Source organism: Scardinius erythrophthalmus (genome assembly GCF_964197995.2).
Source record: "Scardinius erythrophthalmus genome assembly, chromosome: 10".
In the NCBI taxonomy this organism is placed as follows: domain Eukaryota; kingdom Metazoa; phylum Chordata; class Actinopteri; order Cypriniformes; family Leuciscidae; genus Scardinius; species Scardinius erythrophthalmus.
In genome coordinates, this window is record NC_138230.1 from 35752503 (window position 1) to 35777929 (window position 25427).

At 35.2% G+C, this 25427-nt stretch overlaps 3 protein-coding genes across 4 annotated transcripts in view; 2 read left to right on the forward strand and 1 right to left on the reverse strand.

Moving 5' to 3' along the window:
• The window catches only part of pag1 (phosphoprotein membrane anchor with glycosphingolipid microdomains 1), a 56413-nt gene extending 39352 nt beyond the window's left edge, over positions 1-17061 (reverse strand). The window contains exon 1 of the mRNA XM_081375694.1: positions 16746-17061. The gene's annotated coding sequence lies outside the window, so the exon portion shown is untranslated. The remainder of the gene's footprint in view (positions 1-16745) is intronic.
• Positions 17062-20227: 3166 nt separating this feature from the next.
• mrpl53 (mitochondrial ribosomal protein L53) lies at positions 20228-21707 on the forward strand. The gene is made up of 3 exons (XM_081377575.1): positions 20228-20405; positions 21345-21457; positions 21530-21707. The coding sequence occupies exons 1-3, from the start codon at positions 20314-20316 to the stop codon at positions 21646-21648; spliced, it is 324 nt and encodes a 107-aa protein (XP_081233701.1). The 5' UTR covers positions 20228-20313; the 3' UTR covers positions 21649-21707.
• fabp4a (fatty acid binding protein 4a) lies at positions 21543-24634 on the forward strand. Of its 2 annotated transcripts, XM_081377574.1 has the most exons (5): positions 22583-22600; positions 22729-22992; positions 23181-23356; positions 23620-23721; positions 24397-24634. In XM_081377574.1, exons 2-5 carry the CDS (start codon positions 22920-22922, stop codon positions 24448-24450), a joined length of 405 nt encoding a protein of 134 aa, XP_081233700.1. In that variant the 5' UTR covers positions 22583-22600; positions 22729-22919; the 3' UTR covers positions 24451-24634. The 2 variants fall into 2 exon arrangements, with proteins under 2 accessions (XP_081233699.1, XP_081233700.1); XM_081377573.1 differs by having other exon boundaries at positions 21543-22992.
• The last annotated feature ends 793 nt before the right edge of the window (positions 24635-25427 follow it).

The following is a 25427-nucleotide window of genomic DNA, read 5'->3' on the forward strand; positions in this document are numbered from 1 at the left end:
TCCGGCCGGGATTTCGAGATCGCCCAAAATATCCGGGATTCGGCTTTTGCTTTCTACAGTCACCATTCATTATGTTTACATTATTACATTATTTGACACTGACACGTACATGCCAGCTTTGCAGGTCATGCATTCTGCTTCACACGGATCCCGATCGAGACGAAAACACAGGAATTTTCTTAGCAACCGATCACTTGTTTAGCGTTCATGTAAACACTACATTCAGATTCACCAATCGGAATTAATTCAGTCCTATTGAATCAAAAGGTGTGCATGTAAACAAAATGAATGGCGACGAGAAAGCAAAAGCCGAATCCCGGATATTTTGGGCGATCTCGAAATCCCGGCCGGACATGACCTGGAAAAAGAGGACGTATGGTCACCCTAGCTTTAATGTGAATAAAAATACACAGCACATTAAAAATATTGAGCAAAATCATCAATTTGTAATGTCATTTGTCTGTTTTTTTTATTGATAGTTTTTGCCTTTTCAGTAAATGCTTTAGCCATGTGAGGCAACAAGTTATCTTAGAAGCATCACATTTACTGCTCATTAGAACAGCTTCTTTTTAATGTGCTCCTTTCTTTTTACAATCTTGTATCTGTTCAGACAGTCCATCTCTTTCACTCTCTCTCTGTGAGTGGTTGGTCTGTAAAGATGACAGCACACAAAGGACCTTTAATGGAGTTACGACACAGAGCATCAAAGCCGTGATACTATAATCACTAGTGATGGACTCCAGCTGCCGATGTAATTCTCACTCCCGTCTGTCCTGTCCTCAGAGGGGATGGGCTGTTTCGTATGATAGCCACTTTATCTCTCATATACACTACACGGTAAATTAAGCTTCAAGTAAAACAGTTTGACTGAGCCTTGAATGGATGTTGCGACACAACATACCTCTGTGAAATGGACGAGTGAGAATACACTAAACTGTTTTCAACGTTGATAATAAGAAATGTTTCTTGAGCAGCAAACAAGCATATTAGAATGATTTCTGAAGGATCATGCGACATATATTTCACCATATTACTGTTTTACTGTATTTTTGATCAAATAAATGCATCCCAGGTAACCATAAGATACTTATTTTATAAACATTACAAAATCTCACCAACTCCAGACTTTTGAACAGTAGTAAATGTAGGTGGTTACACTTTATTGTAAGGTGATGCAGTAACATTGTACTCAGATAAGTAGATGAGTAATTTAATTAACTACATGTAGGCCTACTTACTATAGAGTTATAGATAGGGTTGGGTTTTGATTTTAGGATTAGTTATTTGTAATTATGCATAACTTTAGGTTATTAAAGTTATGCATAATTTATGTTATGCTAAGGTTATTACTAAAGTAAGTATATGTTGTAACATGTAACTACGTCACCTTAATATAGAGTGTACCGTTTCCAATAATTGTGGTTGGTATGTGGAAGTACATATTCTGTATGGCCACAGTCATTTCAAGAATCCACATCTGTGTCCAATCACAACATCAGACAAGCATGTAGCACACTATGGGTGGGCAACTCTGCCCATTTCTTATTATTCTCCCATAATCCTTAGCTTTACAATCGTCACAGCTGCCAGCATTATCCCTAGTGACGGCGAAAAGAAAACTTCAGAGAGACCAAATCAACACATGTGGCCTGATTCCCATGCACCTCATAATTTAAAATATTTCCCTTTTCATGTCAATGTAAACTTGTCTTCTCATTTAAATGCTAAAGTGGATATGGAAACTTCCTCTAACCACAAAAAAGGAGAAGATCGCTTTACAGTGCTTGCCAAATATTCTAAAATATGTAACATTTCCAGCCTACAATAACATAATATTTCAAATGACGGTTTATTTAGGTAAAAATTTACCAAAATTTCCCTCCCGCCTTTGGCTGAAATCCCGAACATGGGCAGTTTTTCTGGGAGACGAGTACTGTCGGGAATGCTAACTGTGGGATTGAAGGCCAATGAAGACTCTAAGTGCAGATCTGGCAGACAACAGGCACCTCTCTGCCCACTCCACTGCTCTGTATTACAAAACAGAACGTCCGGGTCATGGCACCAAAAAATGCTGCATCCTCCCTAAATCCCAGCACAGACAGGCTAAGTAATTAGTGAGATCAGAAGAAAAATCTATAAATAAACAGACAATGGACCAAGCATGTTAGTGTGAGACATTAGCAGCTGATGAATCACACTAAAATATTCTCAAAAGCAAACTTTATAGCATCTGAGTCACCTTGAAGCAACACATACTTATTTTACCGCCCATATTAAAAGGTAACAGCATTCACACAGTCCGCCCAAGCAAAACAGTGTTGCGTATAAGAAGAATACAGGGGCTTTGGGGTTGAACTTAGCATAGTGAAAATGTACTATAAAACTATTTGTCAGCATAATGTTTAGCAAGCGAAGTTGAATCAACGGCCATAGCATGCAAATACTGGAGGGAACTACTCACCCATTATGTGGAAAAAATATGTCAGTCAGCCTTCATGGAAGTTAAACAGTTTCTATTCAGTAAATCTGACTGAATTCAGATGAGTTAAGCAGTTTGTGGTTACGCCATGGGGTTTGGGTTCCATTTTAGGTAGATTAAATATTAATTGGGTGTAAATGAGCCTCTCCTCTATATGTGTAAATTAGATTTCACTATTATCAAGGTTGTAATAATTCACCATGGCCAGCTTTTGCTGAACAATTTTATAATTTTCTGGCCATTATTAAAGGAAATAATCAATATTGAATAAGTACATTTTATTTAAATTTCTATTACATTTCTGTATGACGATGCAGTTCAGTTACTAACCCCCAACACCATTAGTGTGAAACTACAAGGCGTTCCTGCTGTTAGTTTCTCAGATGCTTTGCTTTCGTGCCGCTTGAGTATGTGGTGTGAAATGGCTTTAGTATATTTCTGATGGAGAACTGTGTGTGAAGTGAAGAGACAAAGCAAGTGTAATGTGAGAGATCTTAGCACCAGTCCAAACCATAAAGGCTCATTCACAGTTTTGGAGGGAACATGAAGCATCTGTTTTGATGGTCTGTGCCTCTCTCTGGCCTCTCGGCTCTCACTGAGATTCGGTCGCACTCTCCGGAACGTTCTGTAGTAATTATTTCTGCTCAGTGGTGGTTAAACGGCAGCAACAGCTGGGGTGGAAGTTTGATGTCTTGGGGGAGTGTGTGTTTTATCGTATGTATGAATGTGATTTAGGGTCCTGTTAGTTCACAGTCCCTACCAATGACAAATGAGGGTCAGGATGGAAAAATTACATTTACGACTTTTACAGGTCTGACAGAAACCATGGTAGACAGGTTAGCTAAAGATTTACTTGCCTGTGTTCTTTAAGTACTTTTTCTTCACTTACAAACCACAAGTTCTTATAGTACTGGCATCCAGCCTAGAAGGAGCTCAGGCGATGAAAAGAGACACTCTCAAATGACCCGTCACATATTTGGAGGGATGAGATTGAAAATGAGGGGCAAATGAAAGAGAAACACTTTCAACCCCATCACCAGGAATCTGTTGAAATTTGAGGGATGCTTGAAGTCAACATGAAATCAAAATGAACCCTAATTACGTTCTTAATAAGCGTTCCTGGTCTTACTATGCACAGTCCATCAGTGTATGTTCTTCCAAAGAAAAAAAAAGCATGTGTTTGAATGCCAGAAACCAAAGAGTTGATGGACCCCATTGACTTCCATTTTGTTTTTCCTACTATGGAAGTCAATGGGGTCCATCAACTGTCTGGTTACTGACATTCTTCAAAATATCTTCCTTTGTGTTCAGCAGAAGAAAGAAATGCATACAGGTTTGAAACAACTATTCCTTTAAATATTAAGAACAGTTTTCAAAGAATGTTTTTTTTCCACTGGTTTATGCTTAAAACTTGCCAATGCAGTAAGATAAAATACTATTGTATTAAAGATACATTACACAACATGTCTCTTACTAAATAACCCTCGGGTCTCTCTCGGTCATCTCCTGGTGTGTGTGATTATCGTTAGGATTTCCCCTTCATACATCCTGAATCACCCTCAGCACAAGAGTCCGCTCCTTTTTTTTTTTTTACTTGCCCTTGATTTCTTCCTGCCACCACCATTTGTTCTCCATTTGCTGCCACATATTCAAAAAAAGAAGCCCTGAGTCACACGGCTCTCCCTCCCCTCATTCTTCCTTTCTCTGCCTCTAAATGTTTCTTTTAAATTACCTGTCAAATATCAAACTTCACACATAGTCTTGATTACAAGAAGGCCAGGGACATCCTGATTTGAAGATCTCATTAGATTAGGACAAACAAACAGTTCTCAGGTTTTCTTCTGCTTTTTCTGTTCTGCATGAGCGTTTGCTAAAGTGCTCAGTCCTCTATGGGACTCAGTTGCTTTTAAAGGGGTGCTTTCATAGGATTCCATTAGTAAAAGGTTTACTGAGTCTGGTGTGGAAGATCTTGACTGGCCTACATGAAGCACGGTCATGATATGAGACACATCTAGATATGCTATCCACATTAATTTCATATTGCAAAAAAATCTTTAAAATTAGTATTTAATTTTATTGCTTTGGAAATTTCTTCACTTGTTTTTAACTTATTCATAAAACAAGTAACCAAATGTGCCAGTGCAGTAATAAATACACATTTTCTGAAAGTTAAAAATGATCTTGTTTTAAGAATTTGTAAATATTTTAACTGGGAAAAGACTAGTCAAAGACTAAAAAAAAATATTTCCGATATAGTATCTTTATAGTGTACTGAATGTTTAATTTGTGTCCATTTTTATTTCAGCCAGGGAATTTTAAGAGAAATATATGAGACAAAGTTGATTCACATTTGAAAGTTAAATCAAAATGAAAAACTCCAGGAAGTCTCTTGAGCCATGAAAACGCAATCAAATTTTCCTCTATAATAATAAAATAATAATATAAAATGCTATTATAATAATAGCAATAAACAACAAAATCTAGTGATTTTTAATATCCAATAAAATACATGATCAATAAGTTATGACAACATTTGTTTTTACTAGGGCTGGTCCGAATGCCATTTTTTGAGCTTCGAGGCTTTGGTATTAATCAACACCGAATATTCGAAGCTTCAGAGGGAAATAAAAAACGAATATTCAAATCCCAAAATTGAAAATCGAATACCAACCCACCGAACGAATATTTGAATATTCGGGTCCAGTCCTAGTTTTTATATTGATTTAACTCATCAAAATAAGTTAAGCAATTTTCTGTTTTTGTTGAAAATTCAACAAATTTTCAGTTTAATGTAATGACTAGTTATCATGTAATTAGTTGAAATTACTTAAATATCAAAGTTGATTACTTAAAAAATGAAAGGCAGCAACTTTTGTTTTTACAGTGACATAATTTTTTTTATATTATACAAGACAAAAATACTAAATTTTGAAAGAACGCTGATCAAATTTGACCGAACCATAACCATACATCTTTGGCTTTATTAGGCTTTCTCACTTCTAAATGATGATCTCCAAGCTTAAAATAGAGAATTCCAATAGCTGTGGAATATGAGAAACCATAGATCAAAAATTCAGTGCTGGAGTTTTCCTGCAGTGAAACTCTAAAAACGGCATTTTTTTAGCAGCTCTGACACATTGATTAAAGATAACAGGGAGACAGACCACAGAAATGAGCCTTAACTAGTCTGGTCTGCTGAAAGATGCATCATTAATTCAAAGGGAGGCAACTGCAGCTCTTTCAGGCCATATGTGTCTATGAGAGAGGGCTGCTCCATTTAGGCAATCACTGACAAACACTGGTATCATTTGGACAGATTATCCTGCCATACAAGCATGCAGGACCCACATAGAGAGAGAGAGAGAGAGAGATTAATTGAAGAGCTCATTCACATAATCACATTGGTATGAATTAGCATAATCCCCAGCACTATTTCTTTAGCATGACCGGTAATTATTTTGGTGAGCTGATACTATGAAGGCATCAAAAACGAGGGCCATTATCATCGTAATAATGTCTGTAGACCAATGGTTGTCACACTAATCAGCGCTCTCACACACACACACACACACACAAAAAAAAACTGACAATGAAAAACCCTTTTCCCTGGAGGGAATCCCCCCACTCACAAAACATGCACATTCCTAGGAACCTCAAGACTGAAAAGTGGGACTGGGAACATGTTTCTGATAATAATACAACGATTTAAGAAAGCATTCCTTCAGTTCGTACCAAAACCAATGCATGACAGCATGCTTTCAGTCACATGGTCTTTCAGAGGGGTCTCTTATGGCAAAGCCTGATTCACAATGGAGTCCTAAGCTATTGTCCAGGACTGAGTGAAAGACATTTCCATATTGTCTTGGCCTGGCAAGCCACCAGCCGCTGTCTACTGCTTACAAACACTTTCTTTGAATAGACTTATACTTGCTTTGTCGGAAAACAGCCCCAGAGATGGGCACAGTGGCAACAAATAATGTAATAACATGGGTAATGGCCCTAATCGCATCATTTTACCATACTGTTGTGCTCCCATTACTGATTTGCTTTGACATACACTGCTGAAAGCAAAGAGATGAAGGAAATTCAATGATGTGGCCTATTCATATTACAGGACCATTAGAGCAAATGACGTTATTGGTTTCATCCTGGTAAGGATTCAGGCAACTCACAAGAGCTCTTATTGCTTAACTTACAAGAAGTTTTAGGCATCATTGGCATGTTACCAATCAATAAGCAGCATAATTATGCCTCATTTTGTCTATATTCTAAAGCAGCATTGCATGTATCCTTTGAGAAGACAATCCCAGAATGCATTGCAATTGTGGCCGGATGAAATGTACTCATATTTTATTCAATACTGAAAAACATTGATAAAAAGCCTCATCGAATTAAAAAATGGACTATGTCACGCAATACTTCAGTGATTTGTTGCGCTCATCGGTGTATTGTTAAAGTCCTAAAAAAAAGTCAGTTCACTCTGTGACCATCTTATCAGGCAGCTATTTTCTTTTCTACACTACCATTAAAAGTTTGGGGTAATGTTTATGAAAGTCTCTTATTTGATCAAAGATACAGTAAAAATTGTGCAGTAATAATGTGAAGTATCATTACAATTTGAAATCATCGTTTTCTATTTTAATATATATATTTCAAAACATAACTTATGATGACTTGTAATGTCAAAGATGAATTCCAGTCTTCAGTGTCACATGATCCTCCAGAAATCATTCTAATATGCTAATTTGCTGCTCAAGAGACATTTATTATTGTTATTAATAGTGCTGAAAACAGTGCTGCTTAATATTTTTGTGGAAACTGTGATCTTTTTTAAGAATTATTTTATGAATAGAAAATTCAAAACAGCACAGTGCATCAAATGAAAACAGCATTCATTTGAAAATATAATAAATGTCTTTACTGTCACATTTGATCAATTTAATCTGTCCTTGTTGAATGGAAGTATTATTTATATATATATATATAGTATATATATATATATATATATATATATATATATATATATATATATATATATATATATATATATATATATATATATATATATATATATATATATATATATATATATTACTGACATCAAACTTTTGAACGCTAGTTTGCTTGAATGAGGAAAGACCAAAGTCACCTAATCTGTTTGTCAATATAACATTTCAAATTTGCATTTATTATTTTCCTTTTTCCTCAAATTGTAGAAAAACTGTTTTATTCGATGTGAAAATTATCCTAAAAGGCGGAACTTCCACTCATACTGTACATCTAGAGTATTGTGCGTTCATGCTCCCTCAGATACTTTTAGCTTAGCAACATGCTAACACCAAATTCGAATGTAATGAACTGTGAGCACTATAGTTGAGGAGCAATGTTTGTGATTTCCGGTTCAGAAACTTCCTGTCTGTGTTGAGCTATCCAAATCAGTCACATTTGAGGTTGTATTTCAGTTGTGAGGCTGAAGACTGTATGCAGTGAGGCACTGGGTTTTTAGAACGGAACTACTTTCTCAGTCTATATGACAAGAGTACAATAAAAAAACATAACAGACCGAAAAATAGACCTCACACTTATGACTCTATCTTCTGCAATTAACCATGACAAGTACTTGTATGCTTCTATTCTGCTTTTTTTTTTCATTGTGTCATTATCACACGTGTACACAAACATCTCACAGCATCACTTACCACTGGAGAATACTTTTAGTTTTACTTCTGCAAGTTATTTCAGAAAGAAACTCAACTATTCACTCTACCCAGTGCAACGTTTACAGATCAATTCCAGCAATAAGGTATTCACCCAGCAGACAGCACTACCGCCAAACTCTCATGCACTTCCTGTTCTCTTGTTGATCCAATGTCCAGTAATCCAGTCATAACACACACACACACACACACACACACACACACACACACACACACACGCACACACGCACACACACACACGCACACACACACACTAGTTCTTTGAAGTTGTTTGGGCACAGATGTGGCTAGGGCAGCTCTCTATTAGCTAGCCATTGTTTTTCAAGGCCTGTTATTAATACAGTATGCCCTCTGTTGATAACGGCACATTTCCGAAAGGAAGGGAAATGGGGAGGGTTAGTTAATAAGAAAAGTCTAGTCTGCAAGCAGGTTATTTCAATATAAAATTTCAGATATGGTCTCCCCTTTCACCCACACCTACCCATGCAGGATGGCGGCCACCAGATCAGAGTGATCAGGAAGTTTACGTCCACTGGGACAAAGAAATGAATTGAGCGCAAATCATGCAAATAGGGTAGCCAGCCATCTGTACAGAGCTGTCCGTAGGAACAGATTTGTGTGCCCTATTAAATCCATACAGAACACAGTTTGTCCCTTATTTTGGCAACTTACTGTATAGGGATCTTCATGATTTATCACATTTGAACTGGTTTTGCATACATCTACTGGAATCTTTGACTTCAATACAATGAAAAATATCTCTTCAATACCATTTTCGATACCACAGAGGGGGATTATAGAATAATATCATCAATAATAATAATTCTAACATAGCACTATATATTACTATTGTAATACAACTGCAATGTAAAATAAAAACTGAATTTTTATAACTTATGTCGAAACTTATTACAATGCTTAATATCTTCTCTGGCAAGAGTTAAACCCTCACACTTTTATTTTGGTGGAAAACTGCAGGAAGACCTTTTAAGTTTGTGACAACAGGTTTACAAACACATCTAGGGTTGCAATATTCCAATAATTTTCAAAGTTAGAAAATTTCCATGGGAATGAATGGAAATATAAGGGAATGAATGGGAATTGATGGGAATGAACTTACAATTTGAAAAAATTGCAGGATAGCCTATAACAGGGAACTTAAATGTAGTTGAACAAAAATATTGCAGCATAATCTTGTCTAAAACAACCAGATTTAAAATAAATCATTTTTAAATACAAATATTTTGCATGCATGTCTGCTAATTACCAAACGAAATGTTTATATTTGTATATGATACAGTTTAGATAAATGGCCCCAAATTTTCAATTAATTCGTAAATTATCCAACTTGTAATATTACCAAAATTCCCCACCTTGACTTCCCGTTCCTGTGGAAAGTTTCTGGAAATTTACTGGAAATGTTCAGCCCTTTGCAACCCTAAACACATCTCATTACAAATATAGTAAAGTTATGTAATCATCTATCCACAAAAAACTTCGCAGCATTAACTGTGAGCCGAGTCGCTCTGACACAATGATCGTATGTAAATTATCACAGTGTCGCTCTTGAATGCACAACATACACTAAAATACATACACTGTGGTATCAACTCACTGTCAGCCGAGAAAGCGCAACTTGTCAACTTGTCAGTGCTAAACATTACAGATGAGTACATTCACAACCAATCCCTTGTCAAGCCCCGACTTAAAATGTTACTGAACAACTCTACCTCAGCATCTCTTTTGTAATGCAAGTCTTTAAAGGATCTGTATGTTTTAAGTGCAATTTTACAGAAATGATCCATAAATATGATTGTTGTCAGGTCACTTTAAGGAGGGTTACTGAGTATGTAAAAGCGAGGCCATCAAAAGTTTACTTAATTCTCAAATGGCATATGTGGTATAAAAAAAAATATAAGAAAAATTAATTTTCCAAAAAGATTTTTCTCTGCTGATCCTGGTAACCCTTGTCACAAACTTTGCTCAATAAATGAGCTTAAAACGCTTGTCATAGCAGTTTTCCTTAATTCCCATTCTTGCTATTTCAGCAGCACATCAGAAACCTGACTTCACACATTTCTGTTTAACAACACAAACATGTGGGAGGACAAGGACAAACGCTGTAATCTTTGCATCGCACTGTCTACATGGCATGACATTTCACCTAAAATGAAAACATAAGCAAAAGAGGGAAAACCATAAACCATCATTTTTCATTTCTCATAAACAAATCAGCTTCACTCTAGAGTCTGTTCTCAAACAGGCAGCACTGGACGGCAGTGTTTGGCTCTCTGTATGGCTGAATGGTTAGAAGCAGAGAGCCTGAAAACCCTCCGTGTGCCATATAAACCCACGGGCAGCATGCCAAACTAACCCCGGTCTACAGCTCTTCAGACATTCCCACAGACCCAACATTCAGTTGAAAACTCTCTCAATGAAATCAATCATAAACATGAAGGTAGACACAATGTTTAAAACCTTTCACAGCAGGTGTTGCAAGAACATAATTGAATGACCATCCATAAACACTACTAATACATGAGCATCAGTGTTTAGGTCCTTTGCCACATGCAAATGTGTATCTTTTACTAAATGATGTCATATAAACACCTAGTCAGTAATGATACTGATATAGATCTCACAAACCTCAAGTACACAAAACATGCTTCATTTAAAGATACAGTAATAATAGTTTACAGCTAAGTAAGCAAGTCAAATATTGATTTTTTTTGGCTGATTTAAACCAGAACCCAGAGCCTTTATGAACCATTTTGTATGATACAATACAAAAAAAGGAACAATAGTTTTGATTCTGACTTTTGTTGCACTGTATGCTTGTTTGCAATTCTTTTGAAGTACTGAAGTACTTTTTATGCACTTGAGACTGCAAACTCACATTCACAACTTCATTTATTTAGCCGTAAGAAGCAGCGGCACAGATTCAGCAGTGCAGGAAACACTGAACTATGATTAATCTATACATTTTTAGCATTCAACTGTTCAGTTTGTAGTCCTAAAACCCAAAAGACAATTAGCATTTCCTGTTTTGCTGTACAACAGAAATTACAGCCATACCTCAAATGTAAATTTGATATCATTGTGTGCCCCAGGCCATACATACTGTAAATGTTATTTTCTACACAAGGGCTACAGCTACTACAAGAATGTGAAATAATATACTTGATAAATCAGAAAACCATAGCAGTTCTACTTAGCAACTGTCAGCAACTTGGTTTTGAAACCATGTTCGAGGTATGACCGTGTGTAATTTATGAAGCAGAACAAAGTTTCTTCAAGTAATAATAACCAATTCACTCATAAATCCAAAACCACTATTCTAAAAACCCATTAGAAATTCCCCAAGGGAACTATGTTCAAATAAATAACCAGGTTGGCTTACAAATTGATGCAATTATGATTATTATTTCTAAAATAGTTATACCTCTTGCAGGGCTCCTGTTTGTTTATACTGTCTCTGTGAAATGTTAATCATAACAAAAGAATATGATCCATGATTGTCTGTGGCTTTGTAGTAGCTCACTGAAGTCATGATAGGATGTCACATTACTGTAATAGTCCAGTTATCTGCAGCATGACCACCCATTGAGGACAGAAGCAAATGACACATAGGATGAGCTTGATGTGGCACATTATGTACGCTCTCAAGAGGCCTTAGATTTCCCAGCATCACTCTGATAATTTGGTTTAATTAAATTTGCTCTGTTTTTACGTGAAGGAGTCACACACTTCCTCAGCAGGAAGCAATTTCTATTTGAGCGGCGTGGAGCGAGTGAGTGCAGTCAACAAAACAGCAATCAAACATACCTCCCTGTTATCCAGAGAAAATTGCAATTGGCCCCTCGTTCGATAACAGAGTGCGACAAGATCAGGCAAGCCCTGTTGTGTCTGAGACCGGCAAAACATGTCTGATGGCAGCTAACGCTGTCAGTTTTACGTAAAAAAAAAAAACAGATCGAAGCAGAGAATCAACATTCCAGTGCTACATTTTGTCGACACAACATAAGAGAAATTGGTCACATTCATTTTGTGACTCAGGAGTGAAACAACTGACTGCAGTAAAGCGGGTTCCCATCATTTAACATTTTATGTGTCATTAATGAGTTCTATGCTGGTGTGTCATGCAGATATTGTAGTTCTTCTCATGTCAAATCATACAAAGTCACTATAGTATATTACAGACCTATAATGAAAAGTTTGTATCTTGTAACAAAAAAAAATTTGCAATGGCCTTACATTAAAAGAATAAAACACAGCGTGTCTGGAACACAGCATGATCTACAAATGAGTATTACATCTAGACAGCATTGTAATGACAATTACAGGACTTATAACCTATCACTTATCACTTATAATGTGCCACATTACGTAACATTTGTCTTGGGTCAATTATTAATGCGTGTTCAACACATTTTTTGGTTTGCTGTGCAGTTTTCTGCAGTTGGGTGATTCTTCAATTAGAAACACTTTTGACTTAAAAAAAAAATAAAAAAAACTCCTTAAGACTGTGTTCTGAAAACATTTATCAAATAAGTAATTTATCAATGAAATAAAGATCCCATCGTGCAATTTCATTTTGATAATAAATCCAAACTATCACAAAGTATACTAAAACAATTTGTAATAGTGTGGATTTGTGATGAAAATCCCATGATGTTTAAGGGATAGTTCACCCAAAAATGAAAATGTTGTCATCATTTACTCACCCTCATGTTGTTCCAAACCTGTACAAGATTATTTCTTCTGTTGAACACAAAAGAAGATATTTTAAAGAATTTTGGTAAACAGACAGTTGACAGTAGCCATTGACTTCCATAGTATTTTTTCCCCCACTATAGAAGTCAATGGCTTCCGTCAATTGTTTGATTACCAACTTTCTGAGTGATTTTCAAGAAACTCAATATAGTTCTCTAAAATGCTTATTGTGATTAATAATAATAATAAAAATGATAGTTTTTGGGACAGTTATTATTTGTTATTTAAAAATAAGCATTTTTTTCAGTTTAGTTTTTCTGAAGAGACACAATCACTTTATATGATGTACAGATTTAATGTAGGCTTTTATTCACATATAAACATTGATCAGTGAACATTTACAGAAGTTCAACCAAACCTCCTTCATGCTCGAGAACAAACCTCTTGCGGAAGCTCAAACGCGCTGCGTAACACGAGAATGAACCTCATTGGTTCTCGCAAGTCAAGCGAACTTGCTTGAGCTTCCATTTACCACAACTGATGTGTGAGTTGATGAATGTTTATATGTGAATAATAGCCTAAATTCAATCTGTTCATCATATAAAGTGATCGTGTCTCTTCAGAAAAATTGGACTAAACCAACTTTTTAAAGCGTCAATGTGGTAGTAGCATGGAATGTCAATGGAGGCACAGAAATCGCTCAGATTTCATTAAAAACTTTATATGTTCAGAAGATAATCAAAAGTTGGTTTGGAATAACATGACATAACATAAGTAAAAGATGACACAATTTAAATTTTTGGGTGAACTAATAACCTTTTAAAGTGCACTTTTTCTTTTTTGGAATTTTCACCCTCTTTATTTTACAAAACAGCAAAGAAGTGTTCATAAGTATGTGAATTGGGACGCTCATCATGAATGTTCTACTCTTTATTTAGTGCTTCCCCATTACTGTTGGGTAATCGAGAATGCAAAACTGTTTCATCAAACCATTTCATCAAGGACATCTTGGAACTCGAGGAATAAATTCAGCTCTTGTTCATATTCTGTTCTCAGAAACATTATCATCATCAGGAAGCTATCTCAACTAATGGTGGATTCCATCATTTGCATTTATCATTTGCATAGACATGTGTACACTACAGTTTAGTCAAAGTAACATTACGTAACATTTGCAATCTGTCTGCCATGATTATTTACAGATTTTCTGTCTAAAATATTTGAAAATATTAGACACTCTGAAGTCTTAACTTCAGACACGTTAAACACACTGTCCTCAAGTTCAACCAACAGTTTTAATGGGAATGAATCAACAAAAGATTAGTCGTTTTGAGAGAAATTCAACGAATGTTTTTTTGAGTCTTTCATGTGTGAAAAGCTGAATTCTAGTGCTGCCTGTTCCCTTGACTACAGATATACTTGGGTCACTGACCCACTGTACCTGCAATATTCTCTACTCCTACTGAATCAAAGCTTTGCAGATTTTTGCATCCTGGTTGTTTGTTCTTTAATGATCATTAGCAGAACATCTGGTTTTATTCAGTTAACTCGCATTGAAAATCACATCTCATCTGCTGCTGTGTATCTTAGCAACAAGCGCTGAACAACAATAAAATTAAGTTCAATGATAATGTAGAGAATATCCATTTATGCACTGAGGATTATATACCAGATTACGGTATCCCCATTATGTCCCATTTGAGAGGATTTAGCGCACCCCCCATAGAACAGATTCCAGAAACATCCACGGATCCAATCAGACGTTTCTCGATAGCAAAAACAGCTTCAGACTTCACAGTTCAAACTAGTTCTGTTCCATTTAAGATTCAAACCCTTTGAAGGAAACTTCACTTTCTTTCACTTCCACCCTTTTGACATTTATGAGTAAAACTCCATGAAGCACCAGAGCTGTGCTAACCGACATATACTGAATACAAAAGCCTTCTTCCACTGGTGCTCATTTGCATGGGTTTTGAGAAACAGCTCCAAGGCCAGAAGAGAGTCCAAAGTTCCAACAATAAAAACCATTTCTGACAATGCTTTGTTGTACCAAAGCATGAAATCTGGACTCTGCTATACTAGAATCAGTCGGGGGAAACTCAAGTGTAAAGGACAGGTGCAGACACAGAGTAAAACCTGCACTGCTGCAGAGTCGAGAGTGCCAGCAGTGGAACGGAGCCTGAATCTCTGCTCTGCCAACCAGAAAAACACTATCTGCCTAATAAACATGTGAGGCAGGGCTTCTGTCCCGAGTGTTTGACCTCAATCCAACTGTTTTGATGCTTCTTAGATGTGGGAAAACCGATGGATTTAAGACAATAGCCTGTATCGTGATCCTACTTTAAAACCTGCTATGTTGTCTGCGTTTATGTCGCAATAGGCTTTATTTAGTGCTGAGAGGGTACATTTACAGTCAGCTGATATTTACACGCTTTGCTGACTTGCAGATAACCATCTGGCAGATCTATGTAATGATGAGTTATGTGTGATATGCATTTAGCCTTTATCATGCAACTAGTGCACTAATGGAATTACCCTTAGCCCTATTCTGACCAGGAAATGTTAAGGTTTAAGATCGGCTCCATAAAATGAGCATGCGGAAAATAGATCTGTCTATTTGTTTAAGATAAAGTTGTAGAAGACAGGAATGTCCAATGCTGTTTCAAAGGCACTGTATGTGTATGACGTTTTATTTTTACTTAGTACATGTTATACAAATGAAAGGTCTTCATTTGCCTTTGATCAAATCATAGAAGCATAAATGTGACGTGATGCTCATTTGTTTTGATTAATTACATCAATAGCCTGTACTTCTGATGAAAAATTAACGTGTTCGATTAAATTTTTTTTGCAAATTGTGGGGCTTAAAGTAAAACATAATGTAACTGTCCAGAGATTGTAAAACAAACACTCATTAAAAAGCTAAAATTTTTGCAAAAATAAATGTTGACATTAATTAGTTTGGTATAATCATTTATTATTAATATATATATATATATATATATATATATTTATATTTATATTTATATATATATATATATATATATATATATATATATATATATATATGATGTATAAATAACCTAAAATGATTTAATGACTGCTTTAGACACTCGGTGTCAAGATTAAATGGCAATGAAAATTAACTATTATTATTTAAGTGAAATTACTGAACTTAAATATACAAGCTTGATAAACATGATCATTCTGGAAGAAAATTTCAGATGGAACTTAGAGGCTTTTGCATCTGAACTCTTCATATATACACATATAAATGCTCATTTATTGAAAGTGCATTAAGTATTTAGGCTACATTTACTGGATAATTACTCCACTGGACATTTTTAGAGACAATCCAAATAATTGTGAAAAGTCTGCTCATATCCAATAAACGAGTAGAACTCACTGTCTTGAGATGATTGTTTACACGTTGGAATAATTCTTGTTTAAGGCAAATCACATGTAGCTAGTTGTGTTTAAACATGTCTCTCATACAGAAGCAGAACTAAGAAATCAACAGATGACTCCCATCGATAGGCTATGCTTAGAATCTTTGACACCTAATCATCCAGACTTACTCATTCCGTCTCATTCCGTTACATTCCACTTTTCCCTCAATCGGTATGCAGGGAATTCTGTCGTATAAATAAATAGCACTGGGATACAGTGTCCGTTTGTCCGTCTGTCTCTCACGCGCGCCATGCAAACTACATGAGAGAAGTTCAGTGTACATAGTCATAGTCTTAACGGGATCATTCTTACTACAGGTATTTCTCCCTCCGCGCAACTTTTCCAGTCATAGTGTTCGGGTGGGTTGATATTAAAGGAGCACTTACCCCAGACGAGCATCCGCGGATCAGCTGTTTCTCCGGTCTCGAGTTTATATGATCAGCGCAGGTTCCGCGAGCTCAGGGCAGCACTCAAACAACATGCTGTATTTACAGATGATCACAGAGGAAAGTGCCAGTGAGGCTGGAGAGCTGGAGAGCTGCAGTGCGCACTGAGGTGTGTGTCACTGACACACACACACACACACACACACCATTACCGGTCCGCTGCTGTGACTCTGTGCCTGCGATCCTCCGCTACACTTCACAGATGCAGAGGGGTGGAGTGACAGATCCCAGCCGCGCAATGTGTCACGGGAGGTGTAGTTCTTGCTCATATGGACACCGCAACAAAGCGGGTGTGTTCTGAGGCGGCTGCTTTCAGTTTGTGGTGTGGAAGATGTGAAAATGAAAAAAAAAAGAAAAAAAAAAAAGAAAAGAAAGTAACGACAGTTTATGTCGTAAGGAAAAGTAATTGAGTGCTGCATTTTAAGCGAGGCCTTTAATAATGTGTGTAGTCCCATATGAAAGTATTTTCATATTATATATGACGCATAGTTTACAAGTCAATTAAATATTTTTTATTGATATACAAATTATATCAAGCTTATACATTTTATTTTAACTCTGCACATGTGGGAGGGACAATGAAACAATTAGCTGAACTTGAAATTGTATTTTAGTTTTATCTTCTTCAAATTGTGTTTTATTGTGTGTGTATATATTTATATATAGATGTATATTGCTGCTTTTTCAAAAGTTAGTTTAGTCATATTGTTGGAACAATTCAATACGAAGCTACAGGATTGCTTAGGGAAATTTTATCATAAAAATATGAATAATAGTAAAAAAAAATAATCTTCAGTTTATCCTGTGGTGTGTGTGCGCGTGTGTCACTGTAATACATTTTAAGTACAAGCAACTTGGATATTTAAGTAATTTCAACTTAAATCACATTCAACTGACTTTTTAGTTATTAAAGAAGTTGAAAATTGCTTATTTTGATGAGTTAAAGCAATGTAAAAACATATGTTGTCATAACTTATTGATCATATACATTTTTACGAGTGTGTGTGCATGCACAAATATTCAATTATACAATACACAATATAATATACAATGACAACAGTGATTTACTTATCAATACCATAACAATACCATCAGCATGGAAGAACCTTGAAATTCACTAATGGAAAGACATCAAATTCAGTATCAGGTCCTGCAAAATTATAATTAGAACACAAAGCAATGACAGCAATACCAAAATAACTTTTAACATGCATTATAAAAGGTTAACTCCTCCCGCGGGGTTCTGCCTTTGCTGCTTATAGCTTTCTTTATTTTGGATGTGGTGGCAGGATCATTCACTGTCATTGTTTTAGTAAGGAAAAGAGAAACTTGTTTTTAGAAAGGGCTTGATAGGAAGTTCAGCCTTCAAGCTCGTGTCTATATATAGTTCTAATGTGTGACCAAACTGTGCACTTAGTTTTTCAGGAAAGAAACCCTTTGGTCACCAGAAGCATGAGAGCGGGGCCTTAGTAAAACACTTGTGTATACTGTATATGTAAGGGGCAACGTTTTTGGTGTCATGAGAAAAAGTCAACTTGTTAGTTCCTCAAAACAGAAAAACTGAACGTAATGTGCACATTTATAGTGTGCACATTTATGTAGCTGCAGAAGTGTCACAATAAGGCAGAGGCACAAATATTAATATTGTTCATATAATACTGAGTTATGTAGGCCTGTGCAATAGTTTGATTAATATGTTTCAAAATGATCTCTGTTCAAAGAGTTTTATAAATATATGCATTTGTTAAAATATTGCTAATTTAACTGTTCAAATTGAATGCATATGTGAGCATATTAATATGTCTTGAGGGCTTATACATTATATGTCTGTCTATACTTCTGAAATATCAGTTCAGGTGTTGTTCAGCGTGATATAACTCATTCACTTCTTATTTAAAGTGTAAGACTAAGACTGACTTGTGACCAAACCGTCACACTCTCATCTGACTCCTCATCTGTGCCAGAAATAGCTTCAAGAATTTTGAAGTGTTTGTTTGTTTAAATATTCAAACTTCCTAAATCAATTTAAAAGGACAGGGCAGATTCTCCATTTCAACTCTTGCATAATTCTCTTGCATAACATCTCAAATTTAGGGACTCTATAAAATGTCACAATGGGAGTATGGTCTGTCAAAAGCACTTTATTGGTGACACAATTGCAAACGGATGTAGAAGGTTATGAAAGTCAACTTGACTAGAAGGATAGGGGTTTGGCTGGTTATTTGGTACAACATGACATGATCAACATGATTTCTTGTTGAAAGTGCATTTTAAACAAAGTAAATTTGAAGGCTATCCAGTAGATTATGGACGGGCGTGTGAAGGATGATACGGCAAAATTAAGCTATTAAAAAATGAACTCAATGAACTGAACATATTGATGTGGAAGATAAACCGTGGGGTCCTGAAGAATAATACACTATCCACTTGCGCCATCTACTGGATGTGCTTCCTGTTTTGTCAATAACATGCTGTAAACATTTTATATTTTTTACCTATACAAACGAGGTTGCAGGCGGTATTTATTTGCAACTATTTTATTTCAGTACAGTATTGACTCTCAATGAATCCCAAAGTTTTAGTTAATGCATTTGATGGAATGGACAGCGCTGTTTAGAAGAAAAGTACAGATATAAGATGTTATATTGACGGCAAAATTATATTTTATCAATACATTTTTTTTATAAACATTATTCTAATATAAGAATTTTAAATGAATTAAATAATAAATGAACGACACATTTTATTTGTTTATTTTTAATATATGATTTTAATGCATTTTTAATTGAACTTTACAAATTAAAAAAATTAACGAGTTATCGAGGCATTTCACAATTTTTACATTTTGCTAGTACAGTTTGAAACAGCGAAGTAAAATAAAATAAAATAAAATAGAAATTAAAATATATTAAATTAATTCAACAGAGACACAGTTCTTTTTAAAAGCTTTATAGATTCTAAATAAACATTTAAAGGCTGTTTGAAAATGAGCAAAATTGGATTTTGAGTTGCTCCTTTTAGTCTGATGAATAAAAAAGTTACTAATAACAAAAACACATCAATATATATATATATATATATATATATATATATATATATATATATATATATATATATATATATATATATATATATATATTTCTTTTTCTATTTTTAATGAAGTAAAACAGATGATATATTTAAGACTAGGTTGCAGTTCACTTAGAATTTGTGATGCTTTCATATTTTTATTTTATTTATTTATTTATTTATTGAATTTTCAAAATTACAGAATTTAACATCAAGTTCTTGACACATTTCTTTTATACATTTTCACATTTTGTAAGTAGCCTGCAATAACTTGAAACACAACAATATTTAAATAAATAAAATATATTTAAAATATATAAGAAACTTAAAAATAAATGGCATCACAAACATATGTTAAATGAATATGCTTTCATATTTTGTGTTGGCGTGTCCGGGTGCTTACGTCATCATCAGCAGGTGAAAGGTCATGTAGAGAAAGATGGCGGCGTCCAGGGGAGCTGTAGTGTTAAAGGCGGTTAAGAAAGTTATTGTGCAGTTTTGCCCCTTTGAAACTAATGTTCGCTCCACAAGGTAAGTATACTATACATGCATCGATTTACCTTAAATGAGCGTGGTTAAAGTTAAAGAACAGGTCTGTCTATTACAGTAAAATCTTGTGAATGAGAACGACTTCATGAGCTCTGCTGTTTTCTTTTTTGTCGTTCCGTAATAGCAGTCATAGGGACGGAATATATGATGCCAATTATAATAATTTAGATGTCACCGTGTGTTTCTCAGTTTATATACGTTTGATTTCAGCGTTCTTAAAGCAGCAGTCGCCACTGTTGAACTGCTCTCCACCCGACATTTCACTTTAGAGGACCAAAGTGCACTAGTATATGCCGATTATGTGCGATAATACGCGAATTTATTGTTAAACGTCATTACATGAACATGCTTATGATGCCGAATGTAGATCATGATGCTTGAGTTGTGTTATTTCAGTGAGATCTCTGGCGCCCCTCTCAGCCTAAACGCAGTAATTACAGCAGCCTGTCAAACTGTTTTGAACTTGAACTATTAGACCTATGTTCGAACGAACTAGTAATTTCATACTATTTCCCCAACTATCACAGTACGTACAATTTCTGTATGCTTTGTACATTACTTTCCAGCCTCATACCTAATTTCTGTTTCTCTTTTTCATGGCAGTTGAAATGACAAATTTCCTTATGTCCATAGAATCAGCTGCTATGAATTATTCTCAAAATCTGGGAAAAGCTTGATGACAAACTGCCCACTCTGTATAGATGACATATTTAGTTTGAGCTGTTTACTTCAAGAGCCACTTTAGGTTTATTATCACAGTCCTCGAGCGTTTGTTGCAGAAATTAAAATTGCTTTTAATTATTGCTTTTAAATTACCTTCATTAATTCATAAGTCAGTCGCACTGCATAACTGTCAAGTCCCAAAAAACACTTCATTCCATCACATCTCATGCATATCTTATGTCCCTTTCCTTCCCGCAGAGAGTTTCTCATCATGGTCGGGTCCGAAAAAGTCAGGGCCACAAATATGAACTGTGAAGTTATCACAGAAGTAAAGCATGACCGATCAGAGCCTACGGTTGACATCACATTCTGTGAGTGACCTCAGTGTGCATCTCCAATATTGTAAATATGCATTCAGTTAACATAGTTGTGGTCTTTTGCAGTGGATGGAGAGAGGCTGGTGATGAAGGGATCCAAACTCACCACTGAAGAGATGCTCTCAGCCTTACAGACCCGCTGCAGTGCTAAAGATCCTCAGGCTAAAGCAGGAGACAAGAAGTAGTGTATTGTTGATTATGTATTTATATGTGCGTAGATGTGTAATAAAATCGGTATCTGTCATGTTTTTGTGAGTTGAAGTCACTTTATCTTGTACAGTTTTGTATATCAACAGGCCTCTACTCATCTAATGTTCCACTCTGACAAACATTTTGTGGAAATGTGAATCTGATTTGACCAAACAAATGTGTGAGTGTTATTTTTACATCACATCCAGGTAAATAATGTATTTAGTGTTGAAGAATTTCTGGTGTGGTATCATGTTCTAAAACCTTTAAAATCACAAAAGGAGATTTATAGGTTTGTTATTACATACCTTCCTATTAGAGAAAGGAATGCAGTATAAAGTGTATTCTGCACAGTAAATAGTATGTCAGTATTCCCTTCTGAACATAGCCAAATATGAATAGTAGCAGGACGCATAACCATTTATTTGGTAGAGTCTGGTTTTCTCACTCTATATCTGAATGATTATTTATGTGAAAATAATGTCAGGGACATAATTTGCTTTTGTCTGTGAAATAATTATTCTGGAATGCTTAGAAAAAATGTATGAGTTGTATATATTCATTGTAATAAGCATGTTATTACATACGCAGTTGTTAGAGTACAATGGTAATATTTTTCAGACAATAAGGTCTAATTAGTTTATGCACAATTCTTAACTAACAATTAGCAATACATTTTTACAACATGTATTAATGTTAGTTAATAAAAAAAATCATTCATGTAGATCGGGGTGCATTAACTAGGCAGTTATCATGAACTTAATATGTAGGCTATCAGTAAATATTGAGGCTAACACTAAGATTAATAAATGCTGTAAAAGTGTTTTTTATTGTTTCATTTGTCCATGTAAACTAATGTAGGCCTATAGTGTTCACAAATGAGACCTCGTCAGGCACAGTGAGGGGATGGTCATCTTTTCAGTCAGGAAAGGTTTCATCTTATAGATGGTAAAACACGCAATTGTAAAACCATTCAGCATTTCTATGTGAATGATCTTTGTGATTGTTATCCTCTGACCCAGTGACTGCTATTAGACCGTTTTTGTGTTCTCAAAAAAATGCGAACCCTTCCCCAGTTCTGAGTTGCGTTTGCGGGTGGGAGGTTGAGGAACTCCGCTCTCTGACGCCGGATGATCTGATTGGCTAGCGTGATCGTGCACGTGCTGGAGGAGCTGTTCAAAAACCCTGCAGTCATTCGATCACATCAGACCCAATCTGAGCATTGAGCTGTTGTTTTGAGTGACAGGGAACATCATCATCCAGAAAAATGGTTGACAAATTCGTGGGAACATGGAAGATGACCACCAGCGACAACTTTGACGAGTACATGAAGGCTATAGGTATTATTCTTCATCATTTAATAATTTATTAAGAAATCAAATACATGTTATTTTGCAAATCTCTCCATTTTGTTAAATGCAAAAAGAAAAATTCGAGCAAAATTGTCAGTGCATTTAACGTGCATTATTAATTTTCTGTTGATGGTCAAGGTGTCTCGTGAATGAGAGAGGTACGTTTCCTTTTTCAGGTGTCGGTTTCGCTACTCGTCAGGTGGGGAACCGGACCAAACCCAACCTGGTCGTGTGTGTGGACGATCAAGGGCTCATTTGCATGAAGTCGCAGAGCACCTTCAAAACTACTGAGGTCAAATTTAAACTGAATGAGTCATTCGAGGAGACCACCGCAGATGATAGAAAGACTACGGTTTGTAACGGAATAGTCAGAATATTTTCAGTGGTTTGAAGCTATCTCACTGTAAAAAAATATTGTTGGTTTAACTGGTCGCTTTAAAAATTTGAGTTCATTGAAATTTCTAATTTTTAGTTAATACAACAAAGGAGATTGGTTTAATATATAGAAACTCAAAATATTGTGTTATCTGAACTAGCCTACATTAATTATCTAAGTTGATTCGACAACTTCAGTTGTGAAAGTTAACGGGCTCCTCTCTCTCTTTTTATCTGCAGACTGTCGTGACTCTTGAGAACGGCAAACTTGTGCAGAAACAGACCTGGGATGGCAAGGAGTCGACGATAGAGAGGGAGGTGACGGATGGGAAATTAATAGCTGTAAGAATTCTCTTTTATTTATTATAAACACGTCATAGAAAAGGTCATAACATTAACAAATGGTGTTACATTATATAATGCTTATAATATAATTGCTAACTCACATTTAAAAATTTTGTTAAACTTTTTATATATGTACATATATATATGTAAACTTAAAGAATGTTATTTGCAATTTGAAAATAAATCTGAAGAAATTATGGATTACACTTTTATTTAAAAAAGTATTTTAATTTTTATGCAACTTATTATATTTCCATGTATTTCAAAATTCCCAAAGAAAACTGGAACTATCAGGACATTTTTAAATGGTCAAGGAAGCTGCTGTATTGAATATATACGATTTTATAATTTATAATATTTAAAAAATATATATTCTGCTATAGTTTGCTCTTTGTGAGTGCAATCTTTATAAAATGATTAAAATCCTTATCCAGTAACCATGGACAGCTATTAGTTATTTTAACAGCTCAGTTACTTTAAAATGTTTCCTAATTATTCCATTCTCAGATGTTCAATTTTTAAAGATGATAGAGATGTGCAATATAAATGGAAATAGTAATGCTTAACAACTATTGTACAGAACACTTGCAGATAGACTTTGAGTACATTTTTCCCATTTACTTTCTCAGTTGAATCTTTTGAGGTATTCATAACCATATCTTCTTTTTGCAGAAATGCACTATGGGTGATGTGGTGGCTGTAAGGACATATGTGAAGGAGGCATGAAGTTATCCAATCTGGATTTGAAGATGCCAGGCTCAGTTCAATGAGCAAAAAGCCAAAGTGAAACGTTATTTCTCTACTGAAAAATTATTTTTGACACCAAAGCAAATGCGTGCTGACCATTTTAAAATGCATTTATTATCAGTCTTTATGGTGCTTTGAATAAAGTTGTTTTTATTTGCCTTCAGCTGAGTTGTGGTTTGTTGATCCCTGCTGTTTTAACATAGGCTTAGTCAAAATGCATGTGTCGACGTTTTCGAAAAATCTAGGCCAGAGATTTAGCGTTGACTCACAGTAAGGAATAAACTGCTCGTTTGTGCATACTTTGAAAGATTTTGCATAATACAAGGCGTGAGAGATGTTTCCTCATGAGAATCAAGGATTATGCAATAAGGATGATCTACTATAATTGTAAGGATTATCTCACTAATTACATAATGAGTTTTTTTTAACTGTCAAATTCTACATATCTGTTTCACATCCATATATCCAAAAAAATCCCTAACTTTAACTGCCCTATTGTTCTAGTCTTCCATCTTTTGAAACCCTTACATATAGGTTAACATCACAGAAAATGTGTTAAAGTGTTTAATAGTTCATTATTAATGATTAAATTATTCAAGATCTAAAATTGACAAAACCCTCCTTAAAAGTTGTTCCAAACCTCTATGAGTTTCTTTCTTTACAAAAGAAAGGTGCCATCAGTTGTTTGGTTACCAATTTTCTTCTTTTGTGTTCAACAGAACAGGTTTGGAACAACTTGAGGGTGAGTAAGTGATGACAAAATGTTCTTTTTTGGGTGAACTATCCCTTTAAGGAGCAACAAAGAATGTATTTTCTCACAGCATTTAAAATTAAAATGAGTAATGCCATTTTAAAACATCATAAGATTTACAAGTTAACACTTTTTTAGCTTTACACAGTTGAGTCTTGCTTCAGGACATGATGTTCAGATCATGTTTATGTATGGAAATATCTGG